The sequence below is a fragment of the Miniopterus schreibersii genome (genome assembly GCF_964146895.1).
Source record: "Miniopterus schreibersii genome assembly, chromosome: 7".
Classification (NCBI taxonomy): domain Eukaryota; kingdom Metazoa; phylum Chordata; class Mammalia; order Chiroptera; family Miniopteridae; genus Miniopterus; species Miniopterus schreibersii.
Window position 1 is genome coordinate 2,520,798 of NC_138108.1, and position 27,739 is coordinate 2,548,536.

Here is a 27,739-nt window from a genome sequence, read left to right on the forward strand (position 1 = left end):
CTCGCCGCAGGCAGACAGGGCTCCTCAACCCCCAGGGGCCCGCGCATCGTCCGGAGGCCCCTGGGTAACACGCGGCTCCGACCCAGCCAATCTTGGGGGAGCCCAGGACTCTGCATTTCCAGCCAACTTCCAGGGGCTGCCAGGCACCCCTTGGCCCAGTCCGAGAAGCAGGGTGTCGAGGGCCGTTCTCAAACGTGGGCAGGCAGCCTCGGTGCCTGGAGGGCTTGTTACACCCACGTTGCTGAGCCTCGCCCGTTTCCAATCCAGCAGGTCCGGATGGGACCTAAGAATCTGCATTTCTAGCCAGTCACCCTGGGGCGCTGTTCGTCTTTTTTTTTTTTTTTTAAATATATCTTTATTGATTTCAGAGAGAGGAAAGGAGGGAGAAAGAGACAGAAATATCAGTGATGAGAGAGCCATTGATCGAGCCAGCAACCCGGGCATGTGCCCTGACCGGGAATTGAACCCCGATCGCCTGGATCCTAGGTCGATGCTCAACCGCTGAGCCACGCTGGCCGGGCGGAAGCTCGTCTTGAGACCAGGAGCTAAGGTCTGGAAGGAGGCCGCCTGCCCTCACATCCCTGCCCTTATCGGGGCGTGACTTTGGACCGGGGACACTGAATCCTTATGTACCAAAGTCTATCAGGAAAACGGCCGAGGACAGTGTTCCCTCCCCGAGGATAAATGACGTAATCCGCAGGAAGTGCTCAATAAATACCAGCTCTTATTATTGTTACCACTCCTGTCTCCCTTCCAAGGCCTCGGTTCGGCATTCGGTCAGCCTCAGACAACACGGGCATGAAGAGCTGGGGAAAACGGGAGGAGTCAGGCTTCGTGGCATTTCTGAGTTTCTCTCTTTTAAATGCCAGCTGTCGGTGTTGAAACAAGATGTTAATTAATCCTGCCGTCGGGGGCGCTCAGCGCTCACCCCTCTCCTCTCGTCTGGTCTCTCCTGTGGTCCAGCTCACACCTCAGCTCGCGGCGGCTCCGCGGTCTCCCACCTCCCCCGGCCTCCGCTCCCAGTCTCTGTCCGAGCTGCCGCGATGCTCGTAATAACTTCCTCCTGCGGTTTTGCACAGAAAAGCCCACCTGGTCCTTCAAGCACCGCTCGAGTCGGGTGCTCTCGGGCAAGTTTTCCTTGATTGACTCTACCTGGGCAGTTTCAGCCGCTTCCTCTCGAGTTCTCCGTCCACACCCCGCCGCAGGCGGGTCCCGGGGCACAGGCTTGGGTTTCTTATCTCCCGTGTTCAGGGTTCGAGCTCTGTGACGTCGGGGAGCCCAACTCGTCTTTAAGAAACATGCTCCGTGAATTAAGCAGGGTGACTTGGGGGCAATGACATACGAGAAGCCGCCTGGCCAATTTAAAAACAGAGTCCCCCGCAGGTGACCTCGTTGTTACAGGGGCTTTATAAATATGCATTAGAGGCCACTGAGATCAACTTCTGTGGGAAGACACTTCCGACCAAACCAAGGGTCCGGAAATAATGTCTTTTCAGGATTTGGTGGCACAGCCCGTGGCACACAGGTGCCGCCAGGTGCACAGAGTTAAGATGTAGAGGAAAGTCATCCGGCGAGTCTTTAGCCAGGAGACGACTGCAGAAGGGAAGCTCGGAGAAAGGAGTTTAGATGAATCTGCCGCTTCCAACGCCTTTCCTACAAAAACATCCTGAGCGTGCGGAAGGCAGAGATCGGGGTGATGCCCTCTTTCAGGAATTCGTTCCAACCCCCTCCCTCCCGGCTGTAACTCCTACGGCACCCGGGAGCGGAACCTAACTGCCCTCTAACCAGGCTGTGCGGGCAACTAGGAGGCAGAGCCGAGGTGGGACTGGGCTGTGCAGGTGACTAGGAGGCAGGGCCGAGGTGGAATCAGGCTGTGTGGGCGACTAGGAGGCAGGGCCGAGGTGAGGCCGGGCTGTGTGGGTGACTAGGAGGCAGGGCCCAGGGGGGCCGGGCTGTGTGGGTGACTAGGAGGCAGGGCCGAGGTGAGGCCGGGCTGTGTGGGTGACTAGGAGGCAGGGCCGAGGTGAGGCTGGGCTGTGTGGGTGACTAAGAGGCAGGGCCGAGGGGGGCTGGGCTGTGTGGGTGACTAGGAGGCAGGGCCGAGGGGGGCTGGGCTGTGTGGGTGACTAGGAGGCAGGGCCCAGGGGGGCCGGGCTGTGCGGGCGACTAGGAGGCAGGGCCGAGGGGGGCCGGGCTGTGTGGGTGACTAGGAGGCAGGGCCGAGGGGGGCCAGGCTGTGCAGGTGACTAGGAGGCAGGGCCCAGGGGGGCCGGGCTGTGCGGGCGACTAGGAGGCAGGGCCGAGGGGGGCCAGGCTGTGCGGGCGACTAGGAGGCAGGGCCGAGGGGGGCCGGGCTGTGCGGGCGACTAGGAGGCAGGGCCGAGGGGGGCCGGGCTGTGTGGGCGACTAGGAGGCAGGGCTGAGGGGGGCCAGGCTGTGAGGGCAACTAGGAGGCAGGGCCGAGGGGGGCCGGGCTGTGCGGGCGACTAGGAGGCAGGGCTGAGGGGGGCCAGGCTGTGCGGGCGACTAGGAGGCAGGGCCCAGGGGGGCCGGGCTGTGCGGGCGACTAGGAGGCAGGGCTGAGGGGGGCCGGGCTGTGTGGGCGACTAGGAGGCAGGGCCGAGGGGGGCCGGGCTGTGTGGGCGACTAGGAGGCAGGGCCGAGGGGGGCCGGGCTGTGCGGGCGACTAGGAGGCAGGGCTGAGGGGGGCCAGGCTGTGAGGGCAACTAGGAGGCAGGGCCGAGGGGGGCTGGGCTGGGCTGAAGGCGGGGGGCTCAGAGCTCCTCCCGCCCTCCACGGCAGGAGCACACCTCCACCTCCGCAGGATCTGGCGGCAGAATGACCCCCTTCAGCGGGTAACCCGCGGGTGGGGATCGGTGCAATTCAACGTATCTCATGGTGCAACGGCTGTGCGAGTGAGAAAGTCGCTCTGGGAGCCACGGAGACGCTCCGCAGGGAGGCAGGGACAGGGCGCTGGGCCGCTCACCTCACCTCGCGACGACACAGTGCGGGAAGGACGCCCATTAGCAGGTGGGGACACAGGCTCACGGAGGCGAGGGCCTCCCAAAGCCTCGGGGTCGGCAGGGAGGGCGGCCGTGAGGGGAAGGCCAAGGCCCAGGCCGGCCGGGAAGGCGCAGGCGCCCGGCTCAGGGATACACAGATATACAAGGAGCAGAGCCGCCCGCATCGGGGTGCTCGGGGATCCCCACGATTTCAGACCAAAGCGGAGCGCCTGGGAGTCCCCGCGGAGGGGGAAGGGGCCTCTGCCCTCCCCCGCGGCACCTTCTGAGTGAGCACGGTGCCCTGGAGCGGGGTGCCGGCGCCGGGGACGCTCCACTGGATGCTCCGGGCCACAGGCCTTCCCAGGCCCTCCCTGCCGCCTCCCTGGGAGCGGCCAGTAGGACCCCGCGTGTCCTCCTGGCTGGGCTCGGGGACGTCTTTCTTTTGAGGCCTGGCGTGAAGTCGCCGGCGATACGGATGGTGTTTACCTGCAGCAGCAGCTGGTGGGCCTGCAGGGAAGACCTGGCGCCGGATCTTTTAATTAGAACAAATTATGCTAAAATTACTGTAAACCCCGCCTGACGGATGACACACAGCGGTGGGAATTCCTTCAAACACCGGCGAACCGGCGGCAGACAAAACGCCACAGGCAAGGCGGACGCAGGACGCGGGGGAGCCGACGCGGCAGGATTGGAGTCGCCGGGCACGTCGGGGCCGCCTCCAGGGGCCATGCGTTCCCCAAAACGCCGGCCCCACAAAAAAGGGGGAGACCCTCCCAAATTTCCAGGATATACCAGGAATCTTGGAGAACAAATGAGGACAATGAATTATGTTTTCCTTTGATGGAAACCCCCCAAATACAAAGTGAGCACCGATGGAGGGGGCGTAGGCCACGGAGTGCAGGACGTGGCATCAGGGGCATGAAATCTGCCGTTACCTCCGCCCTGAGCCTGAGGAAGCCACTCGCCCTGTCTGTCTGGGCCTCAGTTTCTCAGTCTGTAAAGTGGGCACGCACAGCTACGCCTCCCTGCACCGAAGAGGAACACGCGGGCGACGCAGCCCATCAAGGAAGGCGGGACGTGCGGGGCTGACCCGCAGCCCATGGCGCGGCCCGCAGAGGGGAGCGCAGAGCTCCGGGTCCCGCGCCCAGGCCCTGGCCTCCACCAAGGACCACGAGGCGGCCGCGGGTCCGTGGGCCGCGCCCTCTCTTACCGCTGCTGATGGCCGAGTTTGCAATGACCGTCGCCTCGCTCCACTGGTCGGCACTGGAGACCGAGTAGGACCGCTGCTGCATGCCGTCCGGTCGGCTGAAGGAGCCCAGGCTGGTGCCGCTGGCCATCTGAGACCCAGGCGCACTAGTGACACTCCCTAGGAACAAAAAGTCGGGTGAACACTCCGAGGTGCAGCCCCAGAAGCCAGCTCGTTAGTCTAAGGGGCCTGCTCGCCTGGAAACTGCGGAGGTGGACCCTGGCGCCGGGACAGCTGTCGTCCTGCCCATGGGGACGTGGAAACGTCACATGAAACACCACTCGAGAGGAACCTGAGAGGAACCAGAGGGTGGAGCGAGCCTGGGTGCTTGGCGAAGCATGGTGAAGGGGCGACGCCTCAGGTGACCGCACCCGAAACAACCCCAAACCAAGACCCCGCACGGCCGCCCTCTCTAGATGGAACCGAGGCGCAGGCAGGAGACCCCCTTCTGGGAAAAGCCAAAAAGGGGGCCCTACAGGACGTGAAAGTGACCGCCAGCTGCAGCCAACTTGGGGGCCAGGGGACCGTGTCCACGCTGACGACGCACTTGACAATCGGCACAAGTCAAAGTTCCTGGGTGCGCGTGGGAGGAAATGCAGACCTTAAACCAGGGAAGGTCACCCTGAACCTCGAAAAGACGAAGCGGGCGCCCACGGACGGTGAGGAGATGGCTCCGCTGTAACTCAGTGACCCGAGTCAGCTGCTCGGCATCCAGGTGGATTATTTCATTTTGGGCTCAAACCGTAATGATGTGTCTTTCTCTACAGCTTCACCGATCACACCTCGCGGCCAGTGAGTCTGTTAGGTCTACGTGCAGATCTTCAAAGGGACCAGGTTTCTTTTTTAAAACTTTCTTCCAATTGTTTTATTTAAAAAAATTTTTTTAACATGACCTGTATATTGCACTGTGGGCCCACCACCCATTCTCCAATCGTTTCACTTTGGAACTGATTATGTTTTAAATTGTCTTAAAAAGAAACCCTCCAGAACCAGAAGGCTTGGGCCTGGCTGTTCTTCCCCATGGGGGTGCTGATCCCCACACCCGCCACCCAGAGCCGACTTCTGGACGGGGCTCCTCCCACCGCCGCTCCCGGGCCCGGGCCTGTTCCACCTCCAGGCGAGAATTCCTAGCAGCCCGAGCTTCGGGACACTGCTGACATTTTTAGGGTGGATGAAAGGGAAACAGAAACATAAGGGAACTGGGGGAAACCAGTTCAGAGAACTAGAGGGTACCCGCGAGCTGGGGCGCGCCCCTAAGCCAGGCCCCCCGGGCCGGGGCTGTCACACTGCCAAGCCACTGTGACGAGACAGAAATGTGTTTAGCTGAAAACAGAAAATTGTGGAAGAAACAGTTTCTGCCTTAAATACACAGTCTGCGGAGACACAACCAGGTGCTTGCCTGTAAATGTACCTACACAGAGACACCCCTTCTAACTCGGAGGGAAACCGGACGTCCGCAGACTGGCGCCTGAGCCTCGAAGCAGCCGTGCTGGCCTGGGGTGGCGGGTGGGGGGCCCCGGGAAGCATCCCACCCCAGGGGGGGGCAATCCCGGGCAGGCAGTCACACTTGGAGACATTTCTCCGTCCGTCAAAGAAACCAACTACCCCCAAATGTTTCGTGAATATTTTTAGTACTATACAGACAATGCCGATGCTCTGGCACGGCCACTGCTGTAGGAAACCGTCACGTGTCCTGACCCAGAAACTGGCAGGCTAGTGTCCCCCGAGGAGGGTGAGTCAGACCTGCGCCGACCTGCCACCTCCACTAACACTGACCTCCTAGATTTCCATCCTGCTGGCGGGCGCGCGAAGGGGGCAGAGTCCCTGTCCCCGGGGAGGCTACAGTCTAGTCCAGTAGCAAGCGTCCGACAAGCCTGCATGCGGCCAAACACACGGCGAGGAAGGCAGAGGAGCGAGGGGAGAGGGCGGGGAGCTCAGCCCGCCGACGGCTCACGAAAGGCTCCGTGGGCCCCGCAGACTGACGTCAGACTCTGGAACTGACCGTCCCCATGAAGAACAGTGTGCGAAGAGGGGACACTCCGTTATCCCAGGACAACCCTAACCGCGCCTCTAACTGGCTCACCTGACGGGACGGAGGCCTTCACTGAACAGCCTAACACGTTTCTCTCAAGATTCCTGTCTGTGTTTTTTCACCCTCACTGGAGATGTTTCAGAGGGAGAGAGAGCGGCGTTGATGTGAGAGAGAAACATCGGTCAGCTGCCTCCCACCTGCGCCCTGCCCGACCGGGGATCAAACCCGCAACCTAGGTATGTGCCCTGACCCACCACAGACAGACGCGCAGGAACACGCCCACCAGAGAACACGTGCGAGAATGTTCACGGCCGCACGTGATGGCGGAAACGCCCACCCGCCACGGGTGCCTCGTGGTGCATCCACACGAAGGAATGTGACAGCCAGTAAGAACGGGGGGGCTACCGACATGGGCCACACAGGACCGCGCCACAGAGGGGTGTGGAGCAAAGGAAGACAGACAGGAGGGCACCAGCTGGCATGAGCCCAGCCAGCGGTTCACGGTCACAGTCAGAGCTCACCTGCGGAGTGAGGAATCAGACGGTTATCACCCGCGAGTGTGTGTGTGTGAGTGTATATGTGTGTATATATGTGTGAGTGTGAGCATGTGTGTGCATGTGTGTGTATGTGCGTGTGTGTATATATGTGCGTGTGCATGTGTATATACGTGTGTGAGTGCGTGAGCGTGCGTGTGCATGTGTATGTGTGCATGTGTGTATATGTGTGTGTGAGCGTGTGTGCATATGTGTATACATGTGTGCGTATGTGTGTGTGCATGTGTGTATACGTGTGTGTGCATGTGTGTATATGTGTGTGTCAGCGTGAGCATGTGTGTGTGTGCATGTGTGTGTTCGGGGGAGTGTGGGCAGTGACGGGAGGTGGCCCACAGGGGCCTCCTGGGCAGTTGGCCACCTGCTGCTTCCCGACCTGCGTGCTGCTCACCTGGACACGTTCTTAGCTTTAACTCAGGATTCCGCACTTTCTACATTATAACATTACCCCCCCCCAAAAAAAAACAAGCCGGAGAAGATCATCTGAATGGTTTGTGCATTCGGAGGTGAGGTCAGAAAGCGTGAGAGGTGGAGTCAGGTCGGGCGGAGGCAGTTTCACCAGCATTAAGTCCCACAGAACAGCCCACCCTACAAAGCCGGGACCCTGGTGTCCCCAGGTATTACCTGCGTTACCGTGACAGGCAAGGCCCACTTCCTGGCCCACTCCTGAATTCAGCCACAGTGTGTCCTCAAGTACCCCGTCTAGGCTGAGCTGCGGCCAATTAGCAGGGGGCGCCCATTACCATGCTAATCCGGCCCAGGGCCATCCCTTGATCTGGATCCGCGCGCTCACGGGCGCCCTGATTAGCGCTCGCCCCGCGTCAAAGCGCCAGATTTTTCCCAAAGAATAATTTTAGCTCTCCTACAGCCCTGAAGTGTACGAGTTGATCTGAAAAGGTACTTACCTCCACCATATGCTATTTTTCTTTAAACAATTTGCATTTCAAAGTGAACCCGGCGTTTCTATCTGAATGCGCGGCAGTGTGTTGCCGGGCGGATCTCAGAGGCGCAGAAGATGCGGGTTTCCCATCGAGCGAGTGTTTTCATCCACCGAACGGCATCAAAGCCAGAGCCCCTCTTTTCAGCGAGAGGATTATTATATTAAAAATAGCCTCTTCTGATTTCTTAAAAAATACACTCTGCAATGGGCTTTTCATAGCATTCAAGCAAAGGCTCATCAGCAATCATCTCTTTCAAACTACAGCCCTTTGCTCACTGTCGGTGCCCATCTCGGTCCATCTTCACAAACCCGACTTGGCCTCACCCCCGGCGCGGACTGGAAACAATCCTTAGCATCCGACTTCTTGGTTAAATCGCCTGAAAAAGAGCTGCGACTCCAGGCGACAGGTGATGCTGAAGTTCACGTGCATGGAGATGCTCGGGGGGGAAAAAGCCCAAAGAGGACTCCGAGGAAGCGAGTGTGACACCAACACTCACTTCCATCGCGGAGGTTTGTAATTAAAAAAATAAGAATTACAGGAGTTCGGTGGGTAGAAACTCCCCCTCCCCGCGGAGGCCTCACCCTAGGGACCTACAGAGCCACGGCTGGCGCGGCCACGCCCCGCCCTGCGCAGGGTGCGAGGTTACCTTGCAAACCTGCCTCCGCGCTGCCCCCGGCTCTGTGCCCAACGGAAACCAGATCTGCCGGGATCAGGACCGGACGACACGGCCCGTCTAACGGCCGCACCACTTCTGACGAGGCCTTCGCCATCTGTCCCGGCCTCTAATTATAACCCCGAAAAGGACATAATTCACAGCACTACCATAAAAAGTGAGATACTGATGACTCCGGTGCCGGGGAGCAGGGCCCGCCCGCCTCACTGTCCGCATCGGAAACCCGCCTCCCTCCTGGCCACCGGGACTTCGGGCAAGGGGACCGCTTCCGAGGACACGTTCAGGGTCTTCTCTCAGAGACATGGGCGTCCAGGCCTCGGCCTTACGTGGTCTCATTTTGTAAACGTGCCACTCAGCACACCCACTGAGGCAGGAATCTTGTGTTTCTCAGACTACTATGCTTTTTTTTTTTAAAATTTTCCGCAGTATGCTTACCAGAGGAAAAAAGGAATGCACTCCAGGCCCAGTCGTGAGGGGAAATGTAATTGCAGCGCTGTGGCCGCGCTCGGAACTGAAGTCCTGGAACTAGACAGTTCACTCTTCTCTCCTGAAAGGTGGAAACTGTTCTATTCTGACTTCTCCCCGTTTAATGATGGTGCCAAGGGGGAAAAATGGGAGTCTTTTGTCGTACGAATCTCTTAAAGGTTATCTTGTAAAATGGTACAGATATAAAAGTAATGAGACAGAAGTCTACAAAAATTCCACCAAACAGAGCATCTTACACGAAACAGTTTTCTCGCTCCTGGCCATGAAAAGATGTGACTTTATATTACGCTTCTTTGATGGGACTGTCTCCCATTTTCCATGTGGTTCCATAGTCTTCATAATAATTTTATTTTTATTTTTTAAAATATGTTTCTATTGATTTTTAGAGAGAGAAAGAAGGGAAAGGAAAAGAGATGTCGGTGAGAAATGAAACATCATGGATCGGCTGCCTCCTGCTCGCCCCCTACTGGGCATTGAGCTCAAAACACGGGCTCTGACCAGGAATCGAACCTGTGATCTCCTGGTTCACGGGTCAATGACCAACCCCAGAGCCACGCCGGCTGGGACACACTGATTTTAAATACAGAACATCTTACTGATTAAATGTAGATAATTTATATTACTCTTTTTCTACTTCTGGATAGCTTGGGTTGTTTCCATTTTCTTATTTATAAACAATACTGCAAAGGACATCTTCTGTTTTTAGATTTTTCTCTTAGGATAGAGACCGAGAAGAGTTACTGCTGGGTCAAAGAGCATTAACAGCTTTCTGACTCATGATATATGTTTCCAATTAATTTTCTTTATGACCAGTGGGCTTAAAAAGATGGAGCCTGGGCATCTGGAAGACAATTCAGTTGGAAATTTATAAAATGAAAATAATAATAATAATGAAATGACAATAATTATGAGAATAACATGCCCATGTGGTTGATATCGGGCTTTAATTACACGAAGTATGTTGTAACTGCAAAGGCTCTGTAGGCGTTAGTGGTTATTAATTTTACCAACAGTGAGTGGGTTTTCCTTTTCTCTGTAGTTTATTTTTTAGCAAAAGCGTTCACTGGTGATGTTGCTAATTGGTTTGACTTTACTATCTAAGGAGTCTGAGTGTTTTTCTCGTGATGGTGTTTCTCCTGGGTGAACTGCTCGTGCTGTTTGCCTCATATCTGCGTCGTAGTCACCCCCGCTTTGCGTGACCCCAAACATTCGCCACCCAGTGGCATTTGTGGGCACCTACTGCACAGTGCTGCGCACAGGGGCAGCTCAGCCACCTTCCTGCCACGTCAGCCTTCCCGAGTTCCCAAGGTGTGACGACAGTGACACCAAAGTTGTCAGAGGTTCGCTGATGAAAGGGCAGAGAGAGAGAAAAGACATCCTGTGGCTGGGGTGTGATGAGGCAGAGGAGGGGGACACACTGATGGGAGGGGCGGGGAGCTAGGACCCCCCCCCCCGTGGCTGGGTTACCGTCCACCTCGCGGATGATACGGTTTGGTGTCTGGTCCGATTCGAGACGAAAGCAATAAGCACGTCAGAAGGTAAGTCATCATTTAAGTGAGTACAGTTAGAAATAGGTTTGAACATCTATTCCAGACAAAGTCTGCCTTCTCCAGGTATAAGCGCGGCTTCTCGCGTGCCCGCGCTCACTGGCTCCAGGACCCTCGCCGCCGCGGGTCGGGGCCTTACTGCGGGCCCCACCCCGCCGCCGACGCGGGCCGACTCCACCACGCTCGCGGGATGCGCACTGGCTACACCCCCTGTCTGGGAGGGGCGCGTGAACGAATTCGCACGCGATACAGTAGTGTTAAGCTGGGACAGCGTTACACAGGACAAAACTAAGGATTTTCTTTTAAGCAATAAAGTACGATGATAGCATTCAAGCAATAATGTTTCATAAAACAGAGTCCGAGACGCCCAGGTCTTGTCCTCCAGGCTCTCGGTTGGTTTTACAGCCCCTACGACCCAATCCGACTGCTTAGCGCCTTCTTTTGCCACACGGGACAGTTCCATCTTTAAAACACCCTTCCTCCTTCATATGATAAACGCAATAGGCGTGATCTGCACAAAATTCATTTTGATTTGTCAGCATGGTTTTGAGGGGAGATTTCTCCGGCTACCACTGAATTTTCCAATTGTCAGGGAGGAGGCCAAGGTGATCCCCGTAGGGGGCGTGCAGGAGGCAGCCGGTCAGTGTGTCCCTCACATCGATGTTCCTCTCTCCCTCCCTCTCCCTTCCTCTCTTTCTAAAAAAATTTCAATTAAAAACCATGACGACTCTCCTCCCCCGATGCGGGAAGGAGGGAGCAGCAGGCGGGACCATCACGGACTGGACTCCAGCACGGACGGGCTCTTTCCCAAGGCCCAGGCACAGCCGAGGCCCGGCCAGCGGGCGGCCTTCTCCCTGACGGCCGCCTGGACGATTCGTGGAGATCCGCCTCCGGGCCCACCCCTCCCGTGGCAGCTCTTCCACGCCGACCACTGTGCTGGGCTTGAGAGCAGCACGTCCACAGCAGAGACGCTATTTCTTCGCCAAGCGTACATTTTTGAGGGGAAAACCAAAAGTTTCTAAAGCCATTTTTATTTCCTTACAGGGATCTCTGTTCCCAGAGATGCGCGCACAGCTCGGCATCTAACACCCGCCTCACGCGTTTAACTGAAATCGACACGGATCGGGCTGCTGTTGTTGGTTCTTAGGGCAAAGAACACCCCACTCAGAGTTGAGGTGACTGAAGGTTTCCCTAAACTGGACAGTATGGTTCTGAGTTCGAACTGTGCCCCAGTGACCTTGACCAGGGGAGGTTACAATACTCACCCTCGCCCTGACCGGTGCGGCTCAGTCGGCTGGAGCGTCGTCCCGTACACCAAAAGGTGGCGGGTTCGATTCCCGGTCGGGGCACATGCACAGGCTGTGGGTTCGATTCCCAGTCGGGGCGCGTTCGGGAGGCAACCGATGGGTGCTCCTCTCTCACACTGATGTCTCTCTCTCTCTTCCTCTCTCTAAAATCAATAAAAAAGATTTTAAAGTAAACAGCACCCACCCTCAGCCTTCATCACTTGCATCCCCCGTGACGGGCGATACCCACATTTACTGAGTGAAGAAGTAACTGCTGGGTCACAAAACTGGGAGAGGGCAACAAAGAAGGAGCACTGAGGACCTATGCCCCAGAGAGTTGACAATTTAGTGATGGAAACAATGTAACACATTTGCGGAATCTCGGTGGGAGAGATGCGGCTACAGAAACCGCTGACAGTAAGAGCGCGTTTCTCACAAAGCGGAAGACGCCGCAGCTCCTAACTCCCGAGGCAGCTAACTCCCGAAATCTCAGTCGAAGAGAAATCCCACAGAACAGTTATCCCCCCTAAAAATAAAAACTTATTAAATGGCCACCGAAGCCTGCTCCACTAAGACCCGGTTTATGGGATCAGATTATTGTCGCGCGATACTGATTTCCGGATTATTTTTCAGCAAAACAATCGGCCGCCAAGAAGGCTTTCCTCTGGGACGTCTACCAAGTCGCTGGAAAAAAGCATTTAGAAGTCACCCAGCGTATACATCGAGGGCTCGGTGTTGTCAGCGAAGTCCCCGGTGTGGGAGATTAACGGGTGGGGTGGCCCGGCAGGAGCCAGGCTCTGAGGCTGCGCCGGGCGGCCCCGCGGCAGCGAGCGACTCGGGAGCCGGGAGCCACGCGGCGGCCCGCGCGGCTCATCCGTACACGCAACGGACTCCGTAGTTATTAAAATGTTTTCTAGACCATTTGAAACTAAACAAAGAAAAACTTTGTTTCTAGGAGACAGCCAGGGCTCTCGTTCGGATGTGGCGTTATTTTTTTTTTTTTTAATAGCTATTACCACTGTAACAGCAGCTTAGCGACGGCGTCTGCAGTGTGAGCGGTTTTGATAAACAGCCTCTGCGGGCCACACAACGGGGATAATGTATCCTTAAGTACCGCCAATGAGCTGCCATTCTGCACAGCCAATTACTTCTGTGCGTCTGTCACTCAAAGGAAAAATGACTGAGCCCATTAGATGAAACCTTTGTCACTGTTCCTAATGCACTCTTAGGCCTCATTAATCTCAGGGAGCAGCAACAGAGCCGCCGGTGCCTCATCGCCTCCCCCGATCGGGCCCACGTGAAGCCTCTCATCTCTCCCCCAAGTGCGCCGCGTTAATCAAGCTCTCCTTATTACCCGGCCCCTGTCACGGCGGAGAGCGGGCTCCCTCCTAAATGCTCTCATTATGACCCATCTTCAGAGCCGGCTAAGTGGAAAAAAAAGAGAGAGGGAGCGAGGCAGGAGGAAGGGAGAGGAAGAGAGAGGAGAGGAGCGAGCAGGTCCGACGGCATTAATATTCATGACGATAATTAGTATTCTAGGTCACTGAATATTCATGCTATTAGTTTGGTTTTTTATGGGCTTGCTGGATGTCCTGATTACTGGAGTGTGGAGGAAACAGCATGGTTGAGACTTTCGATGTCAACGGCAGTTCAACACTCAAAACACACGGAGATCCCCGCCCCCGCCCCTGGAAGCCCGGCCCCAGCCCTCCTGAGGGCTCCAGGGTTTTGAAACCACTGGGGGAGGGGGGGCGAAGTGGAGGGCGGTGAGGGAGGAGGAAAGGTTTCCGGTGACAGGTCTACGCGTCCATCTGGTTAGGGTAAAAACAGTCACAGACGCAGGCGGCCAACAAAGACCCGCGCTAGGGAAAGGAGACAGGTGCCTGTCGGCTCAGAAGGCAACGTCGCCGCCAGGAGTTGTGGCGAAAGCCGGGACAGAGACGAGGGGACGCCCAGGACTGGAGCAGAGCCGCCCACGGAGACCCCGAGAGTCCCCAAGAGCACTTCCCTCGCCTGTCCGGGCCGCTGCTGTTACAGAGGGGGGCACATTGTCTGTTGGGGGGACACGGGTTTAAATATAACCCATTATGTCTACTCAAAGGCTATATAAACAAACTTTATGGCATTTAAAAAATTAATTCAAAACCGACTTCTCTCCCCTCTTCCCTCCTCCCCTTCATCAGCGATGAGCACAACTATGACGACGAAATCATACGATTCTGGGGACTCACTCACCTTGGGCCGAGCTTTGCAAAGGCAGGTGGCCTGTTGTCCTAAGAGCAGACATAGGTACCACTTTCCCATTTTAAAGACAAAGACGTTGAGCATAGAGAGACAACTGCACAAGGTCCTGAGATGGGGGAGTGGGGTTCACTGTGGTGTTTCTGACTCCAGAGGCCCTACTTCAGGCCACTATGTTTTCCTGCTCTCTACCTAAATGTCAAAATAATGGTCAGAGCTAACATAACTGCCTTCTGTCCCATGAGGATATAATCCCCCCAAAGCAGCCTGGCCGAAAACTCAGGTCAGGAAGCACCTGTGGACACCTGCCCGCCTTCTCTGGAAGTGTACCTGAAATCACAGCTGGGTGGATCCTCTAAAACGTGACTTTGGATGGTTTCCCGTTAGAAAGGCAACGTGAGGTCGGAGCCACAGGGACGGAAACGGGTGCCCTGAGCGCTGGGCTCGGAGATCGGGAAAGACGTGACGCAGGAGGGGAATGAAACAGGCCAAACAAATAGGTATCTTTTGGTTTCCCCTCCTTTTTTTTTTTTTTTTTTTTGCTGGAGTAGATGCTGAAGTAGCTTTTTCAAAAGGATGTCATCTAAAAATGTCTTTTTTTCTACCTTCACACTTGATGGGTAATAGTCTGGCACTGTGTAGGCGTCTAGGTTCAAAATTATTTGTCTTTAGAAGGGAACTTTTCTGTTATCCTTTCGTTCTTAGAAGGCCACGGTCCAGGCCCCACCTCTGCGGGTAACCTTGCTCTTCTAGCTCAGGTGCTCTCTGTGTACAAGCTTCCTCCCCCGTCCATCTCGACACCTGACTCTTCCGATGGGAAGACGCCAGCGTGTCTTCCTCACCTCTAGCGTATTTCCTTCTGCGACATCTCTGACTACCAACAGTGTCCTTAGCAGAGCTACTTAGGGTATTTAACTCGCCTATTTAATTTTCAAAAACTCTTTGGCTTTTCAATCCTTTTGTTTGTTTCATTTTATGGATACAGTAACTAACCTCTTCAAACCTGTCTGATGATAGTAGTTATAATTTCCTCTTAAATTCTCTTTCCCCAAACGATCACTCTTTGAAAGAATACTGTCTTTTTTTTATTGTTAATCCTCACTTGAGGATATTTTTTTCCATTGAGTTTTAGAGAGCGTAAGGGGGGGAGATTTGAGAGACACACATCGATTGGTTGCCTCCCGCACGTGCCCCGCCTCCCGGGATGTCGCTCACTTCTCAGCGGTGTGGGTGGCGGGGAAGCCACTGGCCAGCGCTGCTGGACTGTGCCCTGGGCTGTGCCAGCTGCTGACGGGGCTCAGACCCATCTCCGCTGCGGCTCTTCTGCTCCGGTTCACTCGCAGCCCCCAACACGAGGCCGGGGCTCAGGAGGCGCATGCGAGGTAGCCCAGTAACGTAAAGATCCAGTTTCCAGTTTGACAACGGGTTTCCCTCCCCTTCAGCAAGCCCCACGCTGACTTTAAGGCCACTGGATTCCCAACGTTTTATGGTATGAAAGTTAGTCTACATTCGGACGCTGGCAAACCTCCCCCCAGAACTGGAAATAACACCAGCACCGCTCTACCCACTGGCGCCCGCTGTCCCACAGCAGTTCCTGCCGGCTTCAGTGGCCTTGTCTGTGTGTTTATCGTCTGACTCCACCCCCACCGAGTGTCAGCCTCTGGGGGGGGTCTTGTAACACCCCCTGCCCCCCGCTCTCCAGCGCACCGATCAGGCCTGGACACACAGCAGACCCAGCGATCGCGGGCAGTGAGTGGCGCAGGAGGTAAAACAGCAAGACCCACATCACTGAAGCACGTGGTAGAAACGAAAAGTCCACACCGACGCACGGCCAGGCGCTGCGACGACGGAAACAGGGCCGGCTCTGTGGCTGCGGGTGCTAGAAACTCAAGAGAAACATCCGGACAGCTATGCCGGCTAACAGGCGCTCAGCAAGCCTGCTAGAGAGAAACACACAAAAATCAGGAGCTGCCTTATTTCTCACCGATTAGAGGATATCATATATATATATCCCCCAAAGACCAGTCCCACGATTCACCAAAAATTATAAACTTAACAGATGGATTAACCAGACAGACACAGGAGCTGAAGGAAGGAAGTGTTCAGCTTTACTGAGGGGTACAGATAAATGTCCTCACAACGGGAAAGAACTGTGTTCCCCGGCGGGAAATGCCGGAGGTCGAGGTTCGGGTCCCCCACCGCTAACAGACAGGGCAAAAGCAGTGACGACTGGAGTCATGTGGGATTATTTTTAAGGGGAAGATATTCTGAAGTTTACTGGAAAAAAAACGAATGTGGGGCAATAGCCCAGAAAAGCTGGAGGACGCCTGGTGACTCGGCGCCAGGCGAGAGCCGCCGGGAAGCAGCAGGTCAGTGGAACAGATTCTCGAGCCCAGACACACAGGGAATTGGATGAAATGAGTTAGTGTTACAATGAAGGGGACCCACAGGATCAACAGGAAGAGCAAACATTCAACGAAGAGAGAAAGAACAATTAGTTACCTATTGAATTAAGTTTAACTAGAAGTCCCATTACATAGAATAGACCCAAACAAATTAAAGGTAGGTAAGTGGTTACAATTTTTCTTTTTAAAAAAAGGACCTGGAAGGTACATAGTCGTTCATTATACTATTATTTCAACTCTTCAGTATGTTTGAAAACTTTTATAATAAAAAGTTGGATACGCCTAAAACAAGAAAAGAAAATCCATATATATAAATTGTGATCTGACTTCAAGGTTGTCGAAGGCTTTCTAAATGTCCAAAGTAGAAAAACTGGAGAAGTAAAAGGCATAATTTGATTACATATTAAAAAGGGGGGAAAATACCCTCATATGAGGATTAACAAAAACCCCCACAAACTCCATCAGTGTTTCTTGACTTAAGCAGGTAAAGGGACAGGTGTGAGGGGATGGGCGGGGGAGAGCGGAGGCCAGCGGGTTACAGCTGGTTACAGGGCTCAGGCCCCGCCTCCAGCGCACATCCAACCCCGCAGGTGCTCAGTAAGTAAAGAAATACAAAGTAGCAAAGGCTCGGGCCTGCGCACTAGAGACAAAGTGTTTCCCTGGGCAGCCTTTCCCTCTTTTTAGCCCGCAGGGTGCGGGCGCCATCCTGAGAAGGGAGACGCCAGGTGCGTCCGGGAAGGAGGGTCGAGGTCCTAGAGCCCAGGCAGGAGGACCTCACCCCCCCGGGGAATGAACCGAGGTCTCCGTGAGCAGAAAGCCCAGGTTGCTTCATTCGTAACAGCTCACGTCTCTATTGCACTTGGTGAGTTTTCCGGCCCTCCCGTGTGACCTCACCTGCCATCACATGGGTGACACGCAGGCCAGGCCAGGTCAGCCTGATGCGGTGGTGATGTGCGGTCACTTACCCGCCCGACACCCCTCGGCATCCAGCAGCAGAGCCCCGGCTCACGCACCCCAAACTCCCGCCCTTTCTATGCGCCGGCTCCCACCAACCGGTGCTGTTTACGCCGCAGACCTGCGGGGTCAGCACCCCCCTCTCTCGAAGGATTTCACGTTTCAGAGAAGGGACAACCAATGTGGCGTCTCTGAGAAGCAGACACACGCAGAACCGCCGCAGAACAGGAGTTTATTCCAGGAGGAAAGGACGGCGGCCGGAGGGAAGAGAGGGGCTCCTCGAGGGAGAAAGACAGAGGCTCCCCGCGCTGCAGGGGTCCGAGCGTCCGAGAATTCAAGCGGCAACTAAACCTGTCCCCTGACCAGGAACCTCGGGAGCTCAGAGCCACAGCCCGCCGCTTGCAGACTTAACCAGGAACGACCCGTGACATCTGAATGGCTTACAATTGCCAGGACTGTCTCAATGCATCTAATTCTGAGAAAAAACTAATTCCCCCTTAAAAGGGAGTAAAGAAAACTAACTCCGGGTTGAAGAAAGACGCAGCAGTTACAATATAAAGCTGCGAGAATTTACGTTCTCTGTGGGTCCCACGGTTTCCGATCAATCTCGCTCCAAGTGGCCGGTTCACGTTCACGCACTTGGTCCCTACGAATCAGTCCCTGTGAATCCCCGATCCCGTAACAACTCACTCATGTCTTTAAGGCCCCGAAACCGTCCACCGCGCGCTATTGCACCTGCGACCACCGGGCTCCGGGACCACCTCGTGGTCTGGTTTGTGTCGCTGACTCAAAGTGCCACCGTGTGCTTGTTGGGAACAGACTGAAAACTTCACATGGAAATCAAGATGCTTGGAAAACTCCCCCAAATATAACTATGAAAAAAAGCTGTGGACCAAAGATGTAAACAAAGTTATCATTACAGAGCACAGAGCCCACAGTGTAGAGCAGGGGTGGGGAACACCCGGCCCGAGGGCCGTACATGGTCTAGAAATCATTGGGTCTGGTCCTGCGAAGGCAACCGCAGGCAGGACTCGAAATTCAATAAATCTAGGAGCCTTTTTCATAGCTGATTTTTAAGTTGGTAATTTTGTACGGCCCACGAGTGATGTTATAAATACCCAAATGGCCCTTGGCAGGAGAAAGGTTCTCCACCCCTGGACTGTAAAGGAAGGGACCGCTGACAGGAGAGAGGGGCTTCGAGACCTCCATCGGCTGCATCGTGACCAACGTCCCGACAACCCACCAGCTCAGCCAGCAGCACCGGCCGCAGGCCACGCTCGGGCTTCGCGGCGAGCCTGCCGTGCGCTTACCTGAATTTGGAGAGATGTGTAAACTGCTCATGTCCTTGGACAGGCCATTGGTTTTGGGGCTGGAGATGGGCGCACAGGCCGACGTGGCGCGGGGGGGCCTCTTCCCGGGGACCTTCACGGTGGTTCTCAGAAGGTCGATCTCTTTGCCGTGGACGTTCTGCATATAATCCTGTTCAAATGTCAAACAGCCGAGAGAGATTCAATAGGAGACCTTCCACCACCCGGCCCCAGACGTGCTGGCAGGCAGGACGCTTGCTGATGGGACTGACACAGAAAGGACCCCGAAGCATAAGATTCCAACACGCGGGAAGGAGGCCAAGCGTGGGGCCTCCAGACAGGGAGTGTGAAAGAGCTGCCCTCTCTCTCCAGCTTCGGGGGTCCAGGGACGACACCTCACCCCACAACCCCAACAGTCAGAGGAGGGGCTGCCCGGGAGCCACCCAGGCTGAGGAGGGCGGGGGGTTCTCAACAGAGGAGGGGATGGCAAGAGGAGAAACTATCACTCAGGGGCACTACCACTCAGGGGGAGACGCTCTGACAGAAATAACAGAACCTCGACGGTTTGCCAAGCACTAGGCCAGGAGGAGGGGTGCTTCGGGGTCCCCAGGGACTTCCTAAGGACCGCCCTCCAGAGGCCAGCTCCCAGTGCAGAGCAACAGCTCCAAAAGCCGAGGCAGGACCCGGAGGACCTGAGGGCAGAGACGAGAGGCCGCACCGGAGTGGGGCCAACTCAGCAAAGCTCCTCGGGGGTGGGGGGTGGGAGAGCTGGGCCTTCTTCAGCGGTGCAGCCATGAGCACCCCGGGCTGGGCAAGCTGTGTGTTTAAGCCCCAGAGGTGGCTCAGAGAGGGTCACCCGGACGACCACCGGGCAGACTGGGGCCCGGGGGTGGGCCGCGGCCACCTTGGAGGACAGTTGTGGGTCTGGGGAAGGGGAGGTGTGTCCAGCTGGGAACAGGCTGAAAACTTCACGTGGAAATCAAGATGCTTGGAAAACTCCCCCAAATATAACTATGAAAAAAAGCTGTGGACCAAAGATGTAAACAAAGTTATCATCACATCGGACGGCGGGACAGGTGGACTGCAAGAAATACAGGCACGCTCATGACCGAGTTGGGTGGGTCGAGGGTGGGAGCAAAGAGCTCGGCGAAGCTGCAAGTGACCTTCAGTTAGCGTGGGGCCAAGAGTCAAGGTCGTTAAAAGGTTGTTCTTACGCATCTTTCACATACGTCCACCAACACCCGTGGAAAATACGCGAGGCCAAGGTTCAAAACCAGAGTTGAGGCTCGGGAGTAATGAACTCCTTTGTGCACAGTTACTCCTCTAAAAATATCAACTTGCTACAACTTTCTTCTTTAATGCCAATTCTTCACAAATTAAAATACAATAACAGGAGCGTAATTGAGCATTTATTGCTCATGGGCTCCGAAATGAGGCTAATCAGAGAGTGACTAAGCCTCAGCATGGGCTCTTGCAACAGGCACGTTCTCACATACAATAACCAGGACGTTTTATTCGAAATTATTACAGAAATCTACCAAGAGCCTGCTCTTTGGGGCTGAGTGCGCCGAGGGAACCAACGCATTTGTCTCGGGCTCAGCGTCGGCCGGGGGATCTGCTCTCTCGCCTGAGTCACTTAGGTGCTGAAACTTCACAAGAACTAGCTGTTTTTTAAAAAAAAAAAATCGGAATAGAAGTCTGGCCATTTTTATATTTCACTAGGGTCTTTTAAAAGCTTCAGAGAAGGCATGTCCTGCGCCACGAAGGCCCTTCCAGGTGGTGCTGCGGAAACAGGTGGCAGGTGGGGACACGTGAGACTGCGGCTCCTAGGCTCGCTTCTCCCGGGAGGAACGAGTTTCCTGTTTCTGAAAAAAGGAACTGGTCCTTTTCATCTCTCCTGGGCCTGGTATGGGAGGAATTAAAGGGACAACCACTAAACCATGTCGCCCCTCAGAAGTGGGCTGTGCAGCCCGAGGGGTCTGAGGCAGGGACCTCCCCGGGGGGGAGAGAGACGGCGAGCTCGATTTTGATATGCAAATGCGACAGATAGTACCCTTCTCCCGGTTCCTTGTAGAAAATGCTGATCGAAGATAAAAGGGGAGAAAGCCCTTTAACAAGGCGTGAGGCTAATTCAAAGCCAAGTACTTTTAAACAGCACTTAACAAGTCCCCGGGGCCCACTCAAGAGCCCGGCCCCCCAGAGGTGCCATCTCCTGCCCCTCAACAGCTTGAAAAAGTAGTAATTGCGAACCTACTTGCACTTTTCTTCTCAAGTCGTCCAAGCTCATCATGTGGATTCTTTCCAAGCAGGCGCCGGAGCGGAGGGACCCGTCCAGACGCGTGGATGGCTCCACCGCCGCGGCCCCGGGTCCCCCCGCGCCCCGGCTCCGCACCTCCGCAATCCCTTGTTTTTTGCATTTCGCTCCTAATTATGTTGCATCTATTGCTGTACACTTAATTAGCTGCATTAATGTGATTTCTTTTCACATAGTCAGGCAATTAAGAGCTATGATTGAGTTTCATTCAATTAGCCTCAACAAACATGCTAATTGATGTCCCAGACGCAAATGAGCTGCAGTGAGAGGAACCTGCTCGGGAGCGAGCGAGCGGCAGAGCCACAGCGCTCAGCTCGCTGCCACCTTCTGCGGAGCCTCCAGCGCGAGGGCCGGAGTCACCCACCAGGTCCCCGGCGCGGAGAACGGACCGGCGGTCCTAAGGTCTCACGGTTCCGCGTCACCGGGAGACTGTCACCTGGGTAACCAACACTGTGCTCCGGCAAGGAGATGGTCCGGGGTCCACATCAGAGTACCACACGAGGCTGCTTTAAAAAACGCAGGAGCTCTCCCCGAAACCACCCAGGGGAAGACGCCCTTGTCTCGTCTCGGGGACCCCAGAGCCCTCTGCGCGTGCGGTGGCCTGTACAGTTCTCGGTAAATGACAAGTTCATCTTAGTCAGCTCTGGGGCATCTGGCCCTCAAGTTAAGCTGGGAATACAGCAATCCATCAACAGTCCCTAAAAACACTCTTATATATTGATCTGCACTACCTCCCGCCCAGGCGTGTTACCCATGGCTGTCTGGTGAAAGATGGGTTGCCCGACGTGTTCACAGGGGCACCAAGAGCAGTTAACAAGATCTTAAAGCTCAACCGAAATGCGCGGACGGTAGGACTGGCGTCTGAAAGCCGGGCACGCTTTCGAAGTCTACTCTCTTCAAGTACGGGTAATGCAATCCACATCACTCCAATTTTACACCTACTTTTTATTTATTTATTTTAAAGTGTGTTTTTTTAAAAAATTGATTTGAGAGAGAGAGGAAGGGAGAGGGAGAGAGAAACATCAATGGCGAGAGAGAGACATTGATTGGCTGCCTCCTGAGCGCCCCCTACTGGGGATCGAGCCCGCAGCCCCAGGACGTGCCCTGACCTGGAATCGAACCCTGACCTCCTGGTTCATGGGTCGACGCTCAACCACTGAGCCACACCGGCTGGGCTACACATACTTTTATAAAGTATTAAGACACTTCATTTTCATAATCAAATGGTGGAAATAATAATGGGAATCTTTGTTCCTGTTAGGTTTTCCCAATAGGTACTGGTTCCTACTTGTACATAACTTGAGAAATTTAATATTTTACATTCATGGGTCATATTTGGTCTAAGTTAGATAACTTAGGACACGCTGACATTTGCTTTGGTCTTTTTACCATGGTCGGTCTCATTAGGCTTTTCCTCTGCATCCTCAGCCTCAGCAATGCTCAAACTGTAGTCCTGGAAACCCGACTGGAGGGTAGGGGGTGTCACAGGTTCAACATATTTTTAAACAACTCCAAGACACTGTCTGCTTTTTTCACTGTGTTGAAACTTGCTTTGACATTGCAAAAGCGATGGTGGCTGTCACTGCTGGCTCCTTACTTAGCACGAGCCCAGGCAGAGGACCAAACTGTCCTACTTTGCTCATTACTGTCTTCGTTCCCGCGCTCGCTAAATACAAACAAACAAGAACAGTTTCATTTCAAAATGTTCTTAAGAAGCCTGCAGGGCCCTGGCTGGGTGGCTCAGCTGGTTAGGGTGTTGTCTCGATACGCCAAGTTTGCAGGTTCAATCCCTGGTCAGGGCGCATACGAGAATCAACGAATGAATGCGTAAGTGGAGCAGCAAATCAATGTCTCTCTCTCTCCCTTCCTTTCCCCCCCCAAAACAATAAAAAAGACTCCCCCCACCCAAAGTCGACTTTTAAAAAATTTCAACCCTTGAGTACATGTCTTTCTAATTTCCTGGGGGGGCAGTGACCTGCTGCGTCCTGAGGCCGAGGGTTACCTTGCAGAAAACTGCTTCCACGGCTGTTTTGAGTTACAAGCTAAACTAGCTCCTTTTTACTGGGACGACGCTTTTACTTGAAAGAATGACTATGTTGTACTTTATAATTATTCAACCTTGAATTTTTGGCAGATATTGTCTTAAAAACAGTATTTGTGGCCCATGATAACATCTGAGCTTTCCTGTGACAATGAGGATTTTCAAAACCTGCACGTCTTGCCACGAGCTCGACGCCTTCCAAACGCTGAGCAGCGGGCGGGCTTCATGTACTACAGAGAGCGCTCCGACCCCACCGCCAGGGCTCGCCCTCCAGCCCACGTGCTCCCAACTTTGCGGGCTGAAGTCCAACAGGAGTAGGTTATTATAAATCAAAACGGCAGAAAATTCCAAACTGCATTATAAATACTGTATATCTTTTGCCTCTTTAAAAAAAATAAACCTATATTTTTAAATGTTTTTATTGATTTTCTAGAGAGAGAGGAAGGGACAGGGAGAGAGAGAAACATCCATGATGAAAGAGTCATTGTTGATTGGCTGCCTCCTGCACGCCCCCTAGTGGGGATTGAGCCCGCAACCGGGCGCGTGCCCTGACCTGTGGGTGCAGGGGGTGACACCCAACCACCAGAGCCACGTGGGCCAGGTCTACCTTTTGCTTCTTGATTTTATGTGCCTTGACTGACCTAGCGTACTGATCTTTCCCCTGTAAGAATTTTTCTCACTTCAGTTTAAACTGAGTTTTATCAGCTGTTGCTCCCGTATGTTGGAACCGAGCCTGTAGAAGACGAATGTGTCGGATATGAAAGTGGCTTCCTGTCTCCTCAGTCACCGTGGGCCTCTTCCGAAGGAGACGTGGGCGGAACCTCACTGCCATGAACGTCACGGAGCCGACAGCACTCCTGGGCTAGGTGACTATTTTAATAATTGCATATGGCGTGGAACAACCAGACCACTAGTCAGAAATTTTGAGTTATACCAGAAATGTCGCCATGATGATACGAGGTCTATCTGACGCTCTTTAAAACTTGAGATTTCTTGGGAAGAATTTGCTGGAATACGCAGCACTTAAAGACAGATTTTTAAAAAAAATATGTCTTTATTGATTTCAGAGAGAGGAAGGGAGAGGGGGAGAGAGAAACATCAGTGATGAGAGACAGTCATTGATCGGCTGCCTCCTGTGCGCCCCCTGCTGGGCATCAAGCCCGCAGCCGGGCACACGCCCTGACCGGGAATCAAACCGCGATCTCCTGGCTCGTGGGCCGACGCTCAATCCCTGAGCCACGCCGGCCGGTCTTAAAGACGGATTTTTAAGACGGAAGAACATACACATCTGCCTACACATCTGTCCTTCCAGCACTAATGGTTGCTTGGCCCCTTCTGCCATGGGACCCATCACAGGACAGAGAAACGCCCACCTTGGTTTTTGCCCATCACACAATTTAAATATTTCTTCTCACCTTTAAACTGTCACTGGGCCTGTCTAGAAGCCTTACTGTTTATTTCTCCCCTGTGCTGTGCTTTGACGGTGTTGTTCTGTTTCCCTAAAGCTACTGCCCGCCGCCGAGGAGGCTTAGGGTGATACACTCGGACTCAGTCCAGATCATCGGCAGCCAGTTCACTGAGTCATGGCATTTTCTGGTTTCCGAAACTAAGCGAGTCTGCAGAAGAGGCCGTCAGCTTCCTCCTGGCCGGAGCACGGCCTCCGAGTGCCAGCGTGTGGGCGTGTGGGCCGTGTCACCCAATCGTTCCTCGGTCCCCGTTTCCACATCTTTAAAAACAGGGATCGTAACAGACCCTGCCGCGTGGGGCTGTTGTGACGATTAAATGAGATAATAGTTGAAGTGCCGGGAAGATGCCAAGCCCTGGACCTACGCTGGGTCTTACCCCTCTCGTCCAATCGGAAGCTGGGGTCGCTGCCCCCTCCCCAACTTTACGTGGGCCTTTCCCGAGCTGACGGGGCTCTTCCCACTCGAGGAAGTGGCTCGGACCGGGGAAGCCACCGGGGGGAGACCGGCCAAGCTCTTTTTCACTTAGCAGCGTAGGGAGGAAAATGGCCCTCTGCAAACATTTTCCAGTTTTTCTGTTTTCCCTTCTGTTTTTGGTGGGGGTGGCACGCGCGGGGCAGTCAGACATTTTTATTGCAAAATGCCGTCTGGAAAAGATGCAAAACAAAAGTGCTGAGACGCGGGGAGGAAGAGAGGGGGAAACAAAAGGCCCCTTCCCTTTGCTTATTGAGTTCAAAGGCATAACCGGCAGCGCCCTGCAGCAAATGGGAAGCCGCACTAATTCCAAAGCCATAAAGGGCTATCAAGTGCCCTGCGGGGCAGGACTGCGCTGCAGCTCGCGGCACCTAAATAAGACACGGTTCATTTACTCCGCAGCTTAGCCTAATGTAATCATCACGGAGTTTAGCCTAGAGTTGTAACAGGCAAATAGCCGCTCGAGGAGGCGGCTCCCCCAGCCATCGAGGGGGCCGCGGCGAGAGTGCTGTTGATTAGAAAATTTTTCAGTTTTGACAAGCACTTAATGAACATAAATCGCACCTTGATTGGTTTCCATTCGGGGCCACGGGCACACCTGAGAAGAGGGCCTCTCCGCCACCTCTCCCCGCCTCTCGCCAGGCCTCAGCGACGAGCCGGCAATCAGGTGACGCGCCGGAGAGGGGAAATATTTATAAAATACCATGATGAGATTCAATTTCTTAGCCGAAGTGGGAGAACATTCCCTCACCACCCCCCACGTCCAGTCTCCCCCCACTGGGTTCTCGTTAGGGGCTCACTGTCAGTGGAGGAAATGGATGGTTTGGAGTTATTTCCCTTCGGCGAGAATTTCCGGCCAAGATTAGTAACACTCGGAAGGCCCAAAACATGGAAAACAGCATGACACAGGTCGGGTACAAAGGAAGAAATACCAGGGTGACCAGACAATGTCCCCTCGCTCCACCGGACGCTTAGAGACTCAAATCCACAAGCCACAAGGTTGACTGTATTTACAGACACGTGCACTTCACGTTCTTTTAAACTCAGAAAAGAGAAGGGAGGACATTTCTGCAACACAGAGACACAGGGTTAGGGGAAATCTGAGCTGTGCGCTGGTTTAGTTTGTGCAGAGATGGGAAGGCTCTGTTTGCTCTGGTCTCACCCTACTTCCATCCACAGATGCCCTGTTATCTGGACAACTAGCGAGCATTTTGTCCTTTTATCTGCAAATCCTAGACAACTTCCCGAACCCCGAGGGCCTTACAAAGTCAACAAGGAATTCCTCAGGGAGAAACACGATTTTGATAGAGACCCTGACTTTTTGGCGAATGTGCCGTAAGAGGTGCGAGCTTGTCGGTCGTCACTTTTTGTAACGAAAGTTGTAAATGCTCCCTGAAAATATCGATGCCACGTCCCAGGGCAGTATCAGTCACGGGACCTGGGCATTGATTTACAGGAGAAGCCGTTTAGCACATTCTCGAAACCTGGTTGGATCAACGCCAAAATGATTTCCCAGGTCACCCAGAGCTCAGGCAGGGCCCCCACCCCGGGGTGCTTGGCAAACACAGCAACAGCCCGCAGGAGCAGGGCTGGGTGGGTGTGTTCAATCCTGCGGGTTCGGGACCACCATTCGGGTTGTCAAACTTCCCTAATCCCCTACGTTTGCGATGGGATCCAGCAAATTTCCCAGGGGCTTCCCTCGGACAGGCCCTGCCAAGGCCGGACGTCCTTAAACTCCAGCCAGACATCCTTCCTCTCCAGCGCTCTGCTCCAGCTTCTACATTCACATCCCGAGCTCCAGAGAGACTCTTAACTGGTGTGAAAAAACATCCCAAACGTCAACGACGCGTAGAACCCAAGGCTTCACGCAGCCAGAATGGATGCGTCCAGGAAGGAACATCCTGCGAGGACAGTCAGGGAGAAACGACGGCCTCCCGGCCGCTTCCAACTCGGCAGCGCAGGCCCGGGAAGGACTCGCAGCAGGCGCGCCAGCCAGGGGGCCGCACCCCCGCCCTCGGAGGCAGCCGGGGGACTCGCCTTCCCGGCCAGGGCGCCTGAGAGGCCTTGGTGACCCCGGCCCCGAGCGGGCTCTCGCAGGCGCACCTTGGTCGGCAGGAAGGCAAGCCGTGCCCTGGACGGTGGCGCTCTCGACACGAAGATGAATGGGCGGCGACGCTGAGCCGTGGAGCCCCGAGGTCCGAGCTCTTTCTCATTACCCCCCCACTTTTCCATCAAGGTGCTTCCCTGGGGCTCGCACTCAAGTCCACAGAACAGGCTGCCCTTCGCCCGGCCGGCCGGGGATCCAGCCGAGTGTCACGAAACCGGGAGACACTCATCTGTATCCCCAGGGAAGTCAGGCACCCAGGGCTGTTTCAAGGGCTGCAGAGAAATTCCTCAGAGAAACAAACGCGGAGCCCACGCGGCGGTCTCGCTTCCCGCGTCTAGCCTCGTCGCAGCGAAGCCGGCCACCCTGCTTGGAGGGTCTTCGATATCTGTCATCTAGGCCGCGTGGGAAGTTTTATTTAATCTAATGGCAGCATTTGGAGAGATGGCGGCGAGCCACGAGAGCTGGGCTTTCTGGCAAGTCTTCGTCTCACCACACGGCTGGTCCCACCCAGCAGCTCCGGTCCTGAAACCGGCTTTTCCTTAGAAGCCCGACTTTTCCTGCAGCCTCGGTTTGCTGAGAGTTTCTGGTGAAAGCTTCAGAGTCGCACACTCTTTAGGACCCTAAGCGACCATTTATAAGACAGGGCCGTCCGTCCGACTCCCCACCGGG

At 54.7% G+C, this 27,739-nt stretch overlaps 1 protein-coding gene across 8 annotated transcripts in view; it reads right to left on the reverse strand.

Annotated features, from left to right (window-relative positions):
- AGAP1 (ArfGAP with GTPase domain, ankyrin repeat and PH domain 1) overlaps positions 1-27,739 on the reverse strand; it is a 340,037-nt gene that overhangs the window by 101,719 nt on the left and 210,579 nt on the right. For 5 of the 8 annotated variants that reach the window (XM_081141778.1, XM_081141776.1, XM_081141779.1 and 2 more), the window contains 2 exons: positions 18,675-18,843; positions 4,213-4,368 (listed from right to left, as the gene is read on the reverse strand). In XM_081141778.1, coding sequence (XP_080997904.1) covers positions 4,213-4,368; positions 18,675-18,843 — 325 coding nt within the window. The remainder of the gene's footprint in view (positions 1-4,212; positions 4,369-18,674; positions 18,844-27,739) is intronic. The other 3 variants (XM_081141777.1, XM_081141775.1, XM_081141781.1) reach the window with 1 other exon arrangement.